At 42.9% G+C, this 17,661-nt stretch overlaps 2 protein-coding genes across 3 annotated transcripts in view; both read left to right on the plus strand.

Moving 5' to 3' along the window:
- Window positions 1-2,509, plus strand: part of LOC119214369 (cGMP-dependent protein kinase 1) — a 70,686-nt gene extending 68,177 nt beyond the window's left edge. For both annotated transcript variants that reach the window (XM_037466102.2, XM_037466101.2), the window contains exon 18: window positions 19-2,509. In XM_037466102.2, coding sequence (XP_037321999.1) covers window positions 19-117 — 99 coding nt within the window. In that variant the 3' untranslated portion in view covers window positions 118-2,509. The remainder of the gene's footprint in view (window positions 1-18) is intronic.
- Window positions 2,510-4,294: 1,785 nt separating this feature from the next.
- Window positions 4,295-6,195, plus strand: LOC119214247 (dickkopf-related protein 1-like). Its single transcript, XM_037465894.2, has 4 exons — window positions 4,295-4,647; window positions 4,775-4,919; window positions 5,101-5,235; window positions 5,348-6,195. The coding sequence occupies exons 1-4, from the start codon at window positions 4,432-4,434 to the stop codon at window positions 5,611-5,613; spliced, it is 762 nt and encodes a 253-aa protein (XP_037321791.1). The 5' UTR covers window positions 4,295-4,431; the 3' UTR covers window positions 5,614-6,195.
- The last annotated feature ends 11,466 nt before the right edge of the window (window positions 6,196-17,661 follow it).

The raw sequence follows: 17,661 nt of genomic DNA on the forward strand, positions 1-17,661 counted from the left end.
CTTCTGCCTTTCCACCAGGTGACATCAGCCGTGGACACGAGTAACTTTGACAGCTTCCCAGAGGACATCGAGGACCCGCCTCCCGACGACAACTCCGGCTGGGACGTTGATTTTTGAAGACCTTCTCTCGACTTAAAACCAAAAGAAACTCTTCTTTTGTTGGCTTGAAGGCCGTCTTGAGGACATGGTTGGGTTGTAAAAAAAAAAACTGTTTTAAAAAGAAAGAGAGGATATGGAAAAGAAGATAAATGGATGGATGGCAAACCCTCTGGGTCACCGATATGCCTTTATTTCACTGTGGCTCTAGAACAAGCATTTATAATGGGACCGCTGTAGCACTTCTTCAGTGTTTTCTTACACTCAGCTCAAAAGGCAAAGAAAGTGCAGGGATACACACATATACACACAAATCAGGCTGACAGTGGAGCCAGCTTTTCTCTTTGAAACAGGGAAAGATGTTTAGCGGGTGGATGAATGTTAGATAATTGTCTAAGTTTTGGTTTCTAAGATAAATAAGAATTTGAGAAATGTGGACTGCTCAAAAAAGATGATGATTGCTGATTGATTTTCTTTTTTTTTCTGGGTTGTTTTTTTCTTTGCAATATTTGGTGAAAAATGTGGAGAATCTCAGATGTCCCTGCAGTTGCTCCCTGGTTTGTGACATCTCCAATAGATCCATACGCTACAGTTTGCAAGCAAAACTGGTATCAAGTGCTCAAGACCAACCTGAATGTCTCGGATTATCTTCTGATTTAACATCCTTATGGCGTACTGCATGCATGGGACGTGGTATTTGAATTTACATTCACACACATGACCACACCCATAATCAAATACGTTCTATGAGATTAACTTACCGTGAAAAGCACAAACACTGTGCTTTCAGTGGAAAGAGACGTGACTCTTAAAAGTGCCCTGCTTAATATTTAATGAATCACACACATTGAACATCAGCTGGTTATTCCATGAAGCAATCTGTCCTTATGCACTTAAGACCATTAACTGAAAGAAAATAGCGAAACCTAATTTTAATTTGATTGGATAAAGTGACATTTTTTTGTTATTTAATATGCTTTTAATTACTCATACGAATGTTTCTCGATACTTTCTGCATACATCTTCATTTTATTTTTAAGTCACCCAAATGCCTCGTCCTCAGTATGCGCCTGTATATTTCTGAAATAACTGTGAACAAGGTTTTAATGTCTTCGGTGCTGTTATTGATAAATTATAGTTAAGCGATGGTGAAATGACAGTACTGGCTTTTGTTTTGTAAAGTGTTTCTTTGTGCTCTATTCCTTTGTGACGTACTTAACTCCCCTCTTTAGAAAATTGGAGACTTGTGTCCATTTGTAAATTTGAGTGAGGATTTGTTGGAAATCACTTGACACCATTTGACATGTGTGCTACATGGTATTCCCGAGGTTTTTAAACAAGTTCATCCATGAATAAATTAACAATTCTCGTCTTGAGAGGCAAAATACCAGATTCCCATTTAGACTTAAATTCATCTTATAAAAATGTCCTCTAATAGCACAGAAGAAAGAATGAGGCAGATTTATTGTTTTAAACTCACACCCAACTCATCACTTCTCATGTCAAAAAATCAGAGCATAAAATCTGCAGAAATGCAAGTGCCTTAAATCAATGGCATAGATAATGAATGAAGATCACAAGTCCTATTTGATGCTGCATGAACACATATACACCTCAGAAACCTATGTGTCCTCTTAGATGGCTGCTTCTCATCCTTTGGTTATATCTAATAAATGCATTAATCACCATGGAAAGATCATTTTATTTGATGGCTGACAAAACTGCATCAGAAATACAATTCCTGCTTTCTGCTTTTTGATGTCTCTCAACCGGAGCATTGGTATTTGAAATTATGGAGAACAAATACCTGATATTGCAGCAATGACATGCCTGTCTCTACAATCCCAAATGGTCTTAAGTAGTCAACCCCAAGTGGCCAAATTTAAAGTCAACTACGAATCACTGCTCGGAGGGACCATCCATCCGTCACCTGTTTCAGTCCCGAAAGCATGTAGAGATGGCAAGAATGATTTGCAGATTGGAACATTTCACAGGTTGGAAAGCAACATTCCTTTGCAGTGCTGACAATCATTGATGGTATGATGGCATTTAATCATGATGTATCGACATCCAAATCCTCATTTTATTACAGCTTCAATTCATATTTCATCGCCACTTACATTTACATGATGTAAACCGTGAAATAATGTTGATGCAGAGCTACGAAATATTAGTTCTGTGTGTGTACCATAAGTATTTTTGCTGTATTAAGGGCGGTTTATGTTTATCACTAAGCCTTATGTATGCCATCACTTTACAAACCACTGGTTTTCAGTCTTTTGTCGACCGCCTTCTGCGATGTGACCTGATATTTGCCTTGTTTTGTGTTGTTTATTCTGCTGTGAATTAAGTTTGCAGAGTGCCACCTGTAAGATTTTTAAAATTATAGAGTAAAAACAATACATTTTGAGTGCTGTCTGTCTCTTACTTGTTTTGAACCGCTCGAACGAGTGATTCAAAGTGTGCGCCGTGGAGACGTTACAGTTTGTGGCCACAAGAGGGAGCTGCAGGGGAGACGGATCTCCCTCAAGAGCAGCTCAGCCCGACGTGAACTGGTTGAGGTCGCCTGAGATCTAATAATCGGTCCTTGAGTTAATGTCATCCACTTACTCTTAAGTGCGCATGATTCGGCTTCTCTGGCCTCAGTGTTATTCGCACAACAAATCTGTTTTGGGGTCAGGGAAATGGCTTCAGCCATAACAACAAGGTGACACCTCTGCCAGATCAAAGGGGATCAACGTGCATCAAAGGAGCTCACCTCACCAGCTCTGACATTTAGTAAAGTGGAGATAAAAGCTCTACTTCAAAAGACATACAGCAATTCAGACGCGCAAAGTGCTGCAGCCTGTTTGTCGGCTGTCTATGGCGCATCTAGGCACGCACTCTCTCTCACACACACACACACACACACAAACATCATCACACACAAATGTGAGCTACGCGACCAGCAGATGACGTCCAAGTGCCAAGATATCTTCATACACTAAACGGCTCGTTTCCATCGCGGACTTCAGCACCTGTGTTCCTCGGCGTGTCGGATTGAGCTGTACGCGCAGTTTTTTTTACATATCTGCAATACTTTTTTAATATAACAAACCTAAATCAAACTGGTTTCAGTAGTAATAAAACGGGCGAAATTGTCTGGCCGGGTTTGGGATGGTCGACTTTCTGTATTTAATGACGCTTTTTTTCCCCCCTGCAAGGAAGAGTTCCCGTTCCTTAGGAGCCTAAAGGGTCAAAGAGCGGGACAGATCAGAGTTGCCTTTAATCTCAATGTGTCAGTCAAGCCTGAAAGGCCTCGCCGCGGAAGTCCATTAATTCGGTAAACTTTTCACACCCCTTAATGGTTTGCATATCCCACACATTGATGTCCGCCACTGGTGTAATCAAGCACACTTTGGAGGATAATTGCCCCCTCCGCAATCAGAAGGATCAAATGAAGTAGACCCAGTTAATCGACGCTAGTAACTTCAATCACTGTCTTCAGCCGAAGGGTTGTAGGCTACTTGAATGTCAAAGAAGACTGGAATAACCAAACAGCTTTGTAAAGAGAAGCGCAACACAGCGTTGAAAGAAACCTTTCCCGGGATTTTTTTAGTTTTCGTTTCAGTTATGAAGAGAAATCAGATAAATTGTGCTCCAATATTTTGCGTCGAATGGATTTGTTTTTTTATGTTAATTTAGTCAGAAAGTCATTCAAATAAACCAAAATTGATAAATGGCAAACTGGTGCCTTCAACGCTTTTGGAGAAAATAAATCTGATCATTTGAATAACTCAAAAGCACAAAATAAATGTGTCATATATGTTAAATTCGGGGAAATGGCAACCATAAGTCATCATAGGAGCGAATCCCACATTTAATGTTCAAATACATCTCTTGACTCTGTGCTGAAACAGAGCAAAAGCCACTAAACCGGTGGACCTTCAAAGAAAATGAAAGAAATCCTGTTTGCACATCATTTGTTTTTGTCTTTGTGATGGGCACTCGGACTGCATGTCATTATCATTACACACACACATTGTAAAAGGCAGTCATGTGCGGGTAGAATGGCTGACCATTTCCGTACAGTGCCCCAATGTCTCTTTGAAATTCCACCCCTCCGCCTTTGTTGTGCACAGCGAGGGGCGGGAAGACAAACAGGTCCGCGTGTATAAAGAGATCATCCCAGCACTCTTGAGTCAGGAGGCTCCGAAAGCATCGCACCGACGACTCTTCTGGAAACGGATTCAAGGGCCCTTTGGAACTTTGTCACGCAGTTTCCTTTTACAGCAAAACAGACGATTTTTTCCCCCTTCGTGTTTTGGCAACATAGCAGAATTTAACAGGAGAACCATGCACTTCACGTCGGCGCATCGCTTCTTGGCTGTCTGTCTCACTCTGTTTGGATACCTTGGGGACGTTTACGCAGGGACCGTCCTGGTAAACTCCAACGCCATCAAAAACTTGCCCGGCACTTCGGGCGGCAAAGGTGCCGAAACTGTCAGTCCGACTCCGCGCACCTCGCCCCCCGGTAGCCTGGGACATAAATTACCCGCGGACACCTTACAGGTAATTTACCCCTCGCGTGCGTAAAAGTCCGTTTTAGCGCGCGATATAAAGTCACTCTTGTCTATGGGCTATACGTAATGATTTAATATTCCAATGGCACGATCCGTTTGTTTCTCCCAAACTTTAGCAGTCAGGTGTTTGCACAGATGATGAAGACTGTGACGGTGATGAATTCTGCAACGACGCCCGCGGCGCCTGTCTGCCCTGCCGTAAGAGCCGGAAGCGTTGCGCACGGGACTCCATGTGTTGTGCAGGAAACCGGTGCAGCAATGGTGAGCATAGGCATCCCATGCCAAATATTAAAGGACATTTATACCAGACCAAGTTGTCGATGATTCTGATACTTTGGAAAAAGTCTGCTTGTAGTCTTGCTGTCTGTATGTTTGCCTCGCCATTCATTTCAATTTCGTATCAAATACAGACCCTAACATTTATTTCTTTTCACCTTTCTAGGCGTTTGCCAGGCAAATGACATCGATGGCACAGATGCATCTATCATAACTGGCTTGCACAAACACAATAAGACTGGGGAGCATCACGCCAAGAAACCTCCCACAGCCCACAGCAATCAGCTTCAAGCTGCAAAAGGTGAGCGCTTTGTTTGGATATTATCAATCTTGAATTTCATTCAAAAGAAGCCCAAGCAGTTTTCATTGAAGCGTGCTTCACGTAACATATGCTCATCACCCTCTCTCTTCAGGCCAGGAAGGCGACAATTGCCTGAGGTCTGCTGACTGCTCTGACGGTCTGTGCTGCGCCAGACACTTCTGGTCTCGCATCTGCAAGCCTGTGCTGACGGAGGGCCAGGTGTGTACGCGCCACCGCAGGAAAGGCACCCACGGCTTGGAGCTGTTCCAGCGCTGTGACTGTGGCGACAGTCTGGCGTGCCGACCTGAGAAAGGAGAGCAAGACCACAGTGTCAGCAGGACAGCAGCCCGGAACCTACACACCTGTCAGAGACGCTGACACCAAAGTGTGAACACACATAGAGACAGAAATACACACACTCCCAGCAATCCCATAGAATCAGTCACAGACACGGAACAAACACTTTCAGCCTTCTACACACCAGAGATGCTGACACACACACACAGACACCCAACACCTAAGACATTCCTTCCTGCCAAAGCTGCTGACACAAAACAGCACCCGGAAGGATAGACACCATTCTTGGAAAAGTGATACACCCAGAGGGATGCAGCAGTGCAAGACGGACTGATCCGATTCCCAATCAACAAATGAGGAGTCGGAAGTTAGGGAGTGACATTTCAGAAAGTCTTGGGAAAATCGATACAAGTCGCCAGTAATGGCAAAGATGTTTTGTTTCTCTTTTTATGGAACTTCAAGCCTCAGTTATTGCAGTAAATTACTGTATTGTAAATATTATCCTGAAAGTGGCACTTAATTGAGCTATTGAATTCTGTCAACACCAGTATTATAAAGACATGGTGCTGCATGCTTTGTAAATGTGTTATACATATTGTTTTATAAGAAAATGTTATAAATAGAAAACTTGGAATATATTTGTTTTATTAAAGATCATGTGATAACCACACTCCTTCTTTCTGCCCTTTTATTCATTGGCAATTTCTGATCTACTGTGTTACAAAAAACTAAACGTTTTTCTTGGGAAAACTATTTCAGTGACTTTTCCAGTCATTTCAAAATATCTATAAATACCAAGTCTTCTGCTGCAGTTAGGCTCCGTTTAGTCTAAAATATTCAGTTGCTTCAAGTGGGGCATGTTTCTTACAAAACCACAACCACCCCCTGATGAAAAGCAGAGATTGTTGAACAATTACTTTGGTGATCGTAGCCCAGAATTCTCAAATCCGTGGTGGGGGGGCTGAGTGGATAGTTTAAACGTTTTTGCGCCGATTTTCTTCTCAGACTCATTACACAAAGTTGCTGGAATATGTGTATTCACACTAACTTTGATGAGTCATTACTGGAGCCCCAACTGGCCCCATCCTGCTATGGAAACAGACGATGGTCCATCATATGTCATCAGACGAAGATAAAAAGAAAAACATGACAGGATGCTGCCACATCCAATGATAACTGCAAAGGGGTAATAACAAACTATGTGTGTCCTGGCCAGTGTTTGCCACCTAACCCTTTGGTGCTGCTGGCTACTTTCTAATTATACTATTACTACCCTGCCTTCATGTGCATCAGAGCAGATAGCTGGCTATCCAAACTAAAGCCTCTAATTACTTGATTTACTCAATCCATACAAGGATTCATGAAATGAGGTTCACCGCAGTTTTTGTGATGCAACGAGAAAAATATAAAAGGATCTCAGTTCTCATTCAATTGTGTTGCTCAGCACACCCTGTTTCCCGGCTGTGGTGCAATGACTGTGCTCTAATGTGTAGGCACCCCAAATGCGCATCAGTGTCTGTGATTAGACCTGTTTAGATTAGAAGATCGCAAGAAAATTACTGTACTTTCGTCTTTATTTTCATGTCAGATCAAAAGGAGAACAAGAAACGGTTTACACCTGACCGAGCCAGATAACCTCTCAGTCTGTTTACCTTCCATAGTCATTCATTTCAAGTTTGTCATAGGTGAGGCAAGGTTGACTCCGACTGTCTTTGAGGATCGGCTTTGAAAGGTAACTAATGTCATGAAATTATTTAATGAATCATTACTATTACTGAAACATAATTTGAACTAGTTGTACTTGACTTGTGTATTTCCTATACTTATACTGTATACAACCACATTGCAACAACACCGTCAATTTTATTTTAGCGCAATATTTATCTGGGGGCTGCTAGTATCAGTTACATCTCCTTTGAGAAAAGTTATAATGAGCCTATAAAATACAAATGCATTGTATAACAAAACGTTAAACCAGCCAACAGCATTAAGTGTAATTGCTTGTTTGCATGTAAATGCAAGTGTATTAACAACACACTTCTAAAATATATTAAAATACAACACTGCCAGAGACAAATCTACCTGCATAATCAGTATGATGCTCATGATGTGCTGTATATTCCTAAAACTATCCCTGAAGCTAAGGACAGGACTTTTACTAAAATAATATTGTGTGGTTGAAACTCTCACTGGAGTATCTGGATCTGACTCCTTGTTGCAACATAGTTGAAGAGCAATGCAGACATACAGAGACACACTCCATTAAACAAAGTTAGTGTCCATTATTCAGAGTAATTAACAGTAATGGGAGCATTGTCAGCAGTACAATATACCATGCTGGCGTGGCCAAGTCATGTTTGTGGGGGTCCTGGAATCTTTGCACCAACCACAGGCCAACACAGGCCACAGGCATGTGCCCTAACTTCAGCAAGGCCAGGGTGTGTGTCACACACACACACACACACACACACACACACACACACACACACACACACACACACACACACACACACACACACCCTGGCCTTGTGTGTCACACACACACACACAGCTAGGGTACATTTAGTGGACTCCAGAGAAACAACAGCAACAACAACACAACAACGGTGTCCCCATATACCTCCTTTCTGCGATTACACAAATACAAACACGTTAACTCATGTCCACACATGTCTACACACATTTTACACACTTTCAAACTGTAACAGACAATCTTGGGGTGTGAGTATAACTGTGAGATAATAACTTTTCCGCCAAAACAACAACATCGTTACCAACAATATTTTGCATTGTCAAGCCTCAAGAATGATTTGCATTTTCGACCACATGCTTTGTCATGCTACTGTGCGCTTTGAAAATCTCCCCAAAACATAACTACAGCAAACATGTATCTTAGCCACAAGCAGATATGCTACAATTCAAGAAAACACTGATTGACATGTTTAACGCAAACCATGTTCTGTTCATGTAAAGTATTGATTGCTAATGCTTAACATTGATAATGGTTAACAGGCAATACATTTCAAAACCTATGGGGAAATCTCCCCCCGTCCTTGGGAAATTAGCATTTTCATTATGTCAAAGACTGCTGTAAAAACAATTCATCCAGCACTAGTGTCCATCTTTACAGAGGCTGGAACCTTTAGACAAAGCCTGTGCCCAACTCTTTCAAGTTGTTATGCAAAGCCAGGCAAACCAGCTTTCATCTCACTCAGAAAGAAGCATCATTTGGGAAATATTCCTCCTCCAAGACTGAGAAAAACTATTTCCCCAAAGACTACTATTCATACATTGTGATGCTTGGGAATCATTTCCACTTAATCAGATAACTGTATGTGGTGCAGGAGGCCCAGCCCGTCTCTCACTGCTTTACCCAGGGCTTGCTCACCATGGGAGGCTCATGAATAGCTGGTTTGATCCATCCTGGTGTTCCTCCCATCTGCAGCTGACAACTCCTCTGTGGTCTAATGCAGGTCCCTCTCTGATGATGTCATACCATGTTTGAATCCCTGTTCACCACATGAAGGCAACTAGGCTGCTCAGCTGTAAAGACCCACGGTTGTTAAGTGTGTTGGGCAAAAACAGAAGAAAATGGTCAAATTATGTTGTAATGTTAAGTAATTAGATACCTGACCGCAATACCATGTGTTTTGCAATGCTCTGTTGCTCTCTAGAGTTGTGCACATGTTTTTCTCCCTTTGCTTTTGGCTCAATGGCCAGTCAGTCGTGGCCGGACTTGAGGACCACTCCAGTTCATCATCCACCACCTGTCCTTGGTGGATTGCCTCACTCTCTCCAGTTCCTCCATGTGCAACATATACCAGCGCTCACACAGCTGCGACCACTCTGGTGCAAAAAAACAGTCGGTCCATTGTTTATATGAGTAATATCCCAATATGCCATGTCTGCTGAATTTGCCTGAAGAGCAGGAAACAAACAGATGCACGAGGGTGGGGGTGCAGGGGCTTGGGGTAAAAATGCCTACGCTTCAGTATGGTTGGTCCAGAAGCTCGATGCTGGCGACTTGGGTCTGGGGGTGGTATGAGGGCCAGAGCTGGCTCAGCTCCTGGCTGCTATGTTAAGTCTGCCTCAGCCACAACCACACTGCACAAAGCCGCTTCACACATATAATTTACTCATTATTCAAGTAGTTTTCAAAGAAGTCAAAAATAATATATATTGCAGAGTGAGAGAGTTGGTGGAAAACTAACAAGGACTGAGTTGCTAGTCAGTAAAAAAAAAAGAAAAGATGCAGTTGTATGAAATGGAAGGCTTATGGAGTCACAGACAATTAGCACAGCTGATTGAATACAGGTGACCACAGGGACTAAAAATGCCTCGTAGTACTGAGGAGAGACAGTATAACCAATGATAGTCAAACCTCGGCAAGAGTGCGCCGATATCCGTAGGTTTTTATGGTTACCAAGTTTCATCTCGTATGCTCATCGCAGGCAACTTTTTATGAGGGCCAGGAATGAGGTGTCTCTGAACCCTTGGTTCACGAGCCCCTCTGTCTGTGCTGTGGACGAACATCCCCATGCTTCAGCAGGAGCATCAAAAGCCCAATGTTGTGTAATGGTTGGCCTTTACTCAACAGGGAAGCAGCCTGTCGGACAATGGCACAGTAATGGCCCCAGCGGTTCAACCATTGTCCGATTAGTAGTCAACAGGCCTTAATCAGAGCCTTTTCTCGCCACTTGCCACCTCCATTCACGCACACTGCCCCCAGTTGATCTCTTCTCCTTCATCATTCAAACTCTTTATTGTCCCAGCTTGTTTTCTATCCTTTCAAAAAACACTGTCCTTAACCCCACCAAAGAAAATGGCTGATGCACAATCTCATTTGTGTAGGGAGTTTGCAAAGGTGGAGTCTTTGGTAATAGAATGAAAAGGAGGAGGTTGGTGCTTTGATCTCTCTGGGGGGCAAATGGATTGGATTGTCTTGCCCCTGCTGGTGGGGCTAAGCTGGGGACAGTGTGAGTTGCAGGGGGTCATATCAAAGGTAGCTATCTTCAGAGAGTCTCCTCAGCGCACATTAGTACGCTGTCTAAATGTTGATTTGTTCACACCAACATCTGAGGAGCACTTAATGAGCTGACAAAAGGCAACACCCAGTGAATGTAAATGAGCAAAGTGGTCAAGTTCATTTCTTGCTACAGACGTTTGCAAAGCTCTTCCCTTCATCACTGCCAATGTTTACTGCTAAACCCGCCCCAAGTGCACAAGATAAAACGTGTTGATGTTAATTCCAAATAGCAAGATTTCCACCAATAGCAGAATTACGGAAATCTGCTTTATTTGCGTCCTGGTTCTTCCACTACCAGGACCTAATTAGGGTGCTAATTGTCAATGTTGTGGGCAAGAAAATTATTGGGAACACCCTACAACCTCAGCAAACAGCCTTGTTGAGGTTTCTGTCCTCCATTGTGGGTTGGAAACATCATATTACTGTCACTCTCACAGCTGACATTTCATAGAAAGGTATAAATCACACAGACACACAAACACACTCCAGCACCCACTGCCAGCTACAGCCAGAGACAATGGATTAAGTTTACGTGTAAGACATCTCTTCCACTAATTTTATAAACTGTTGACATCGAAAGGATCCGTTAACAAATACCCCCGCTGGCATAAACTGCACATGCATCTGTAAACACTGTGGCATTTAATCTTACCCCGAATCAAATCACGGTAGACAAAAGAATAGGCGGATGTGTTTTGGATGGAAGGAAAGAGAAAGGAAAATGGGGTAAAGAGGGAACAGTTGAACCATTGCCCATTAAAATTGAGTGATTCAAGATTGAAACATAAAGCGAATGGCAAGAGCTCTCGACTTTCAGCGTTGCTGCTGTTCTTCAGCGATAATACAGACGTCAAAGGATATATTTCCATATTTAAAATGCTGCAAGGCTTGCTAGAGCGAATACAAGAAGTAGACTTAGGCTCTCTGCCACTATTTGCCATTTTCTGTGTGCATGGCCAAATCCGGGAATGCAAATAAGCCATTTTTTGGTGACATTAAGACAAGTAGAAACTGTCTGGGACATTCCATATCATAGGAAACTTCTCCAGAGATGAGCAAATTCAGCTGGCACTCAAATCAGATCTTGGTCTTTTAAGCCCATGTTGATTGAAAGTGCACACTCCTTTGGTTATCTTTGGTTGTCACTAAATGTCCAACACAGCATATTCCCAAGGGGCTTGAATTGCGCTCAGAAGCCTCAGTCCAACTCCCTGTTACCGAAATGTACATTTCAGCTCTTCTCTAAACTCAGTCATTAACCGTGCCTTCTGTCTTTTAGGCTCTTTTTCTGGTATTTGGCTTTTGCTAAATATTCGCTAGACAGAGATTACATTCCAAATTGGTACACCAATGTCTCCTTTGCATAATAGTTGTTGTGAATGCATCCATTGTCTAATTTTAACCGACCACATAACGTATTTTGGGGATGTTGGCCAGAGTTGGCTTCTCTACAACTCCAATTAGCATTCCTTCCAGATAAAACAATGATCACTTGAATACGACTGAGCTAAGCTTGCAGGAAGTGATCTAAAGAGCTGATAGGACCGTGTGATTACCAAGCTATTCCAGTCCTTCTTGCATAATGTTTTAATTCAACTTTAGCCCCCACTACCCCATTTTGTCCCATCACTAATCTTGTCTTTAGTTATCTTCAAAACTACCGCTTTTCCCTTTGGCCGCAGGCCTTATCATTTATTGATTATGTCTTTCAGTTAAAGGACCTGCTTTCATTTCCCCAAGAATGTGCCCTTCTCTTGGTGTCCATATGGAAGCATTTGCCGGACAGATGTTTTTTTTTCCGCTTTTGCTAGAAAATGTCCTGCTGACCAGAAATGGATTCACATGGACTCGGTAAGTAATGATGCCGCCAATGTCCAATTTTTATTCGCTTTGAAGCCCAACGACCAGGTGATCTGCATTTGACTGCTAGAGAGAACAATGAAAAAGATGCCAGATACGTGACGACAGCAAGTGAAGATGCAAATCTCAACACGAATCACCTGAGACAGTTTTCTTAATTCCTGCAGACAATTCATGGCTGCATAAATCTCCCCCACCCCCCAAAACCCCTGAAGCCTCCCAAACTTAATTCCATGTGCTAAGAAGCTGAATTGCCTGAATGTGGGTTACACACAAATGACGGACATTTTGTCTTGGGGTAATTACTAATATGCCACTGTTGTTGCACAGGCTGCCTGTATCTGGGTTTTGGTTTAAATGTTGGGTTTACTCTCCCTGGGCTGTGTGGTTTGCAGCAGCTTAATCACAAAGCCACAAGCATCTCAGACATTTTGATAGCAGGAGCCAAACTGGGAAGGCCTCATACTGTTTCTGCTCGCGCTACATATAGCCGGCTTTTTTGCAGAGTCAGCAGGGCAACTAAATGGAAATAGTTTATGTTGACAAATCAAAAATGCGCAAATAAAATGGAGATAAAATTGAGAAGATGAAAATCCCTGCCCAAGTTATTTAGCAATGACTGGAATGGAAAGACAAGTAAAAGAAATTATGACTTTTAGTAAAAATATTGAACTCTGAATTTCAAGAATGATTCCAACACTGTATTGGGTAATCTACTGTATATATGCCTTTTACGATTGTTGTTGGGCACTTTTTCTCTTGTTTTACTGCTTCGACAAATAGGGTCACACCAACTTGGAGCATCTGGAAACAGTTTACGGATCAGCTTCAGGTTCCGAATAGAAGCTGCGTAAAAAAGCAAAGCAAAGATTAAAGAAATAAAGTGCACAATAACAACCACAGGTTTCTGAGAGATAACACAAATCACCAGGCTGCAAACAATCACAGCGGCAGCGTTTCACTTGTGGCCCAAGACCGACTCTTCAGGCATCCAAGTGTCCCGATCACATCGAATATTTCCCAGCACACAGGTGTTTACGATCCCTTCCAAACAACCTTGTTTACAAAAACAACAGCGTTAAAAAAGAATTCCCCAAAAGGTTACAGGCATCAACGCAATTAACGCCTGCATGTGTACCACGTGGAGTGACTCAGGTCCCTAATCATGTTTTTTTTTATTGTGCGTTCAACTAATGGAGCGTCCAACTGTTGCCATATTTTGAAACATTTGCAAACTGGAGACAGAGACTTTTTGTTGTGCTCGGCATTTAATATACAATTTCCCTGATGGACATAGAAACCCCGCTAATGTGGACTCCTGCCGAACCCTCGTGGGGCCAAACGCAATCCAATGTCTCTGTTTGGCACTCATAGCTTCAGTGTTTCCACAGAGGAGGAGGATAACTGATGCAATTGTGAAAAAATGTATGATAAAGCGAAGGTTAAGTTGCGTGTGTTTCAAGTTTATCTGCCTTTTCTTCCCCTTTTTTGCCTCTGATCTGTCACACACATCGCGAGGAGTCTAAACCCTGCTCCTCAGAGATCTGTGAGTACATTGTGAGGAATGTGTGTCCTTCCTGACATTACAACGCTCTTTATCAACTAACAAGAGGAGTAGGTGGGGAGCGGGCAGGAAGAGGGGAGGATGTTGAGATGTTAGGTTTGGAAGTGGGAAAAAAAAGAGAGCTCTTTGTGGCCGCTTATCTGACAGGATATGAAGTAACTCAATGGCTTTGGCATTTGGCAAAATAGCTTCCTTCAATGGGCATTCACTACAAGAGGCATCCCCTGACACGAGGCCACATATGTCTGAGCTGCTGAAAGGGAGAAAGAAAACGAGGGAGAGAGAAAGACAGCCGCAGGGTGTTTTAGAAGTTCCGTATTTCGTTAATTGCCCAGGATAAGATGCAGCAATTTGCCGGTAGTTGAGATTATTATCAACGGCAGCCATTTAACAGATGTTGGTGGACTTTTATACACATTAGTCTTTCCACAGCTGGCTAAAAGACAATTCTGACAAATGTATGGATTCTGGAGCAGTTATATGAGTTGAGGAGCCAAATTTAACTCACCAAAGAACATTTAAAGTCCACCCTTCATGCGCAAACACACAAGGCAGCAGACACACACACACACATGCCAGTTTCTGACTATTATTTCTGTTAATGGGATCTGAGGGGACATCGTTTTCCTGATGTGGTGTAATTGAAGCTGCTGTATTAAAGGGTTGTGTTCCTCTCCTGCTGCTGAGACACAAAGTAATGCAAACCCCGTCCCAGTTATTAACTCAGGAAGTCCCCATGGTGCACTGCACTCTAATGAGAGAGACTGAAACGTATTTTATTTTTTCTCTCATTTAGATGTTGCCCCTTTGACCCCTGTGATGCTTATCCAGGGCTCAACGGTCCACCTCTGTCCCTCAGGGGGACTTAATGTCCAAATGTTTTTCAATTTCATGAAAACAAGACTTTTGGATAGGAAATTTCCTCTGATTTATTTTCATGCATTTCTCCTTTTTTTTGTTTAACACTTTTGACACAGTGGGTCTTTGAAAGTGAAAGGAAATAAAGTCTAAAGACTTTGATGTAGGTTCAACCCCTTGAGCTACCTGTTCACCGATCAGGAGCTATTCCTTTTGAACTTCATGAGAAAGATACACAGATTTGCTGTCTTCGGGATTAGCAACGTCATCTCAAAGAAAGACGCTTATACCATCTCATTATGTGGCTAGAAGGTAATGTGTATTACAGGCAGTCCTCAATCTCTCCTTTATTTACATTCTGATGTCAGAATATTTCCATTCTCTTTTCTGGCCTTTCTACTCTTTAGACAGATAAACTTCTTCATTCGCCAAGATTTGGAGATGAACTGAACGGGCGCTGTCCACACCCCGCTCTCAGAACAATAGGTCATTTTTCTCATAACACAGCAGCTCCTTGTCTTTAAACAAATTAACACTAATGCATCATAATGGGGGTGAAATTACAACCCAATCTTGCCCAAGGGCAATTTGTGACAGGGATTCTTCCCGTTGTTCTTGATCTCACTGAACATCTGTAGTTTCCAATAAATGCACTTTTTATCGGTCTGCCTGCTCTTTCTCCATTTTCCACCTGAATGTCTGTGTTTCAAAACATGTTACAGAGGAAGGCCGTCGCTGTTGTGTATCCAAAGGAGAGATTAACTGTACAGCACTCAAAACACTCCTGATTTTTCACACAGGGCGAAAACCAGTCAGAGTTGTATTGTTGCTCTGCTTTGATGTAGGACTTTGAGCCATGACGGACGTATAATATCATTTACAGTGGAAATCAGGGGTGGTCTTTCCCGCTGCAGCCGGCTCACCCTGCCTTGTGTCCCACTGATTCCCAATGACTGGATTTTTCTCAGGCTGTTGAACAGTCATTGAATGGTTTAATTGCGAGCATGCTCAGAGAAATGGATGTTTGAATCACGCTGAGTAAAATATTGCTCCATGTGGATTTGATAAACTCGTGAATGAATTCCATCTGATGCTGGTTATACCCTTTACACATCAAACATTTACATTCATTCCAGGGCACCTACTATACCATGATCATGGAGCGAATAGGCAGTTATCAGGAAGCAGCCACGTGGTTTCGTGTTGTAAGTATACTTCGTAGCTCTAGTTGTATCCTCACAGACAAAAAAAATTGGCTTGTTTGCTAAAAATAGAAAATGAATGAAGGACATTGTCCTATAAGCCAGAACCATTTGACTCTCAAGAAAAGTCTCAGCCTCAGAGAAAAAGGAGTTGAAGCATTTCCACTTTTTAATACCAAAACAGTTTTTAACTATGCTTGGAAACATGTTTGGAAACAACAAAAACATTTGCCAAAAGATCTCCTGCAATCCCTGACTCACTAACATTTACACACTAATGGCTCTCATCACCCGAGTTAAAGTAATATGTGTCAAAACAGGTTGCAGAGGAAGCATGAATCTATAATTACACAGATGGTATAATTACGAATCAAGCACGTATACAATTCATGGTATAATTATGAACTTCTGCAGCCATAAGCCACTAATGGGAACTGGGATTGAGGAGTTATTCAACACGCAGACAGCGAATTACTGCGTAGGCCTCGTTAATTGGTTATGCCCCCTGTTTAGCAGAGGAGCGTGATAAGGTTGGAAGATTTATGGAGCAGTGGCACACATACGCGACACGGATGTTTTGGAGAAGGCTTCTTTCTCGGTAATCTTTCCACTCCAGTGTGTTTGACTTAGGGATTTGACCGTTGGTTCACAGTGAACAGATGACACGGACAGCTGGGGCGTTTTGCAAAAAAAAAAAAAAAAAAAGTTAAAATGAGCAAAGTCTGCCATGGCGCGGGATAGATAGATACTCTTAACGTATGATGAGATAAAAGAAAGCGGGGCTGCAGAAACAGCAGAACGATTAGCTGTGTGGTAGTCGAGAAAAAAAAAAAAAAAAAGCGGCTCGGTTAAGCATGGAAACAACTGCGGCTGGATGTTTGGTTCTCATGGAAGCCACATGACAGGGAGGTCATGAGAGAGACAGCAGGCCCGCCACTGTGTGCGATCTCACCACACTCGTTCCCCACTGCACTTTTGATGTTTCCCTCCTCAACTTTTATCTTTGTTCCTCAAGAGACCCCTACTCTCACTGTCAGGAAAGCAGACACACGCGCACACACACACGCACACACACACGCACACGCCGCTGCTCCATCTGAGCACAGGCTTTGGCTACTGCCCCCCCATTTCAAGTTCACGAAACTATTTTAACAAGCAGAGAAATCGTTTTAGTACACTTTCTTGGGTCATAAAAAAAACTAAATGATGGCTTTGGGATCCTGTGCTTTTATTGATCTGCGCTCTTCGATCAAATGGATACTGCCAGGGCCTGGTCAGCCTGCAAGAGAAGAAATAGGCAGGGTGTGGAGGACAAAGATGGGAAGGGGGGGGGGGGGGGGATCAAGTAGGGGGTCGCTCATGTGAGGCTGAAATCTGATCCGGAGCCTGTGTCGCATTAGCCTTAACGGGCCGTGTGGCAGACGTGCTGGCACCACAGAGCGGAGCAGTCGACTGGCGGAGGAGGAGGAAGACAAGGGAGGCAAATCGCAGGACAGTCTGATGTAGGAAAAGTATGTGGTGCTACAGCAGCAGGAAGGAATGCCATCCTCCTCAAATGGGTGTGGGGGGGGGGGGGGGGGGGCGACAGGGAGGGAGAATGATGCTTATCCCTCGATCTA

Source organism: Pungitius pungitius, chromosome 13, assembly GCF_949316345.1.
Source record: "Pungitius pungitius chromosome 13, fPunPun2.1, whole genome shotgun sequence".
In the NCBI taxonomy this organism is placed as follows: domain Eukaryota; kingdom Metazoa; phylum Chordata; class Actinopteri; order Perciformes; family Gasterosteidae; genus Pungitius; species Pungitius pungitius.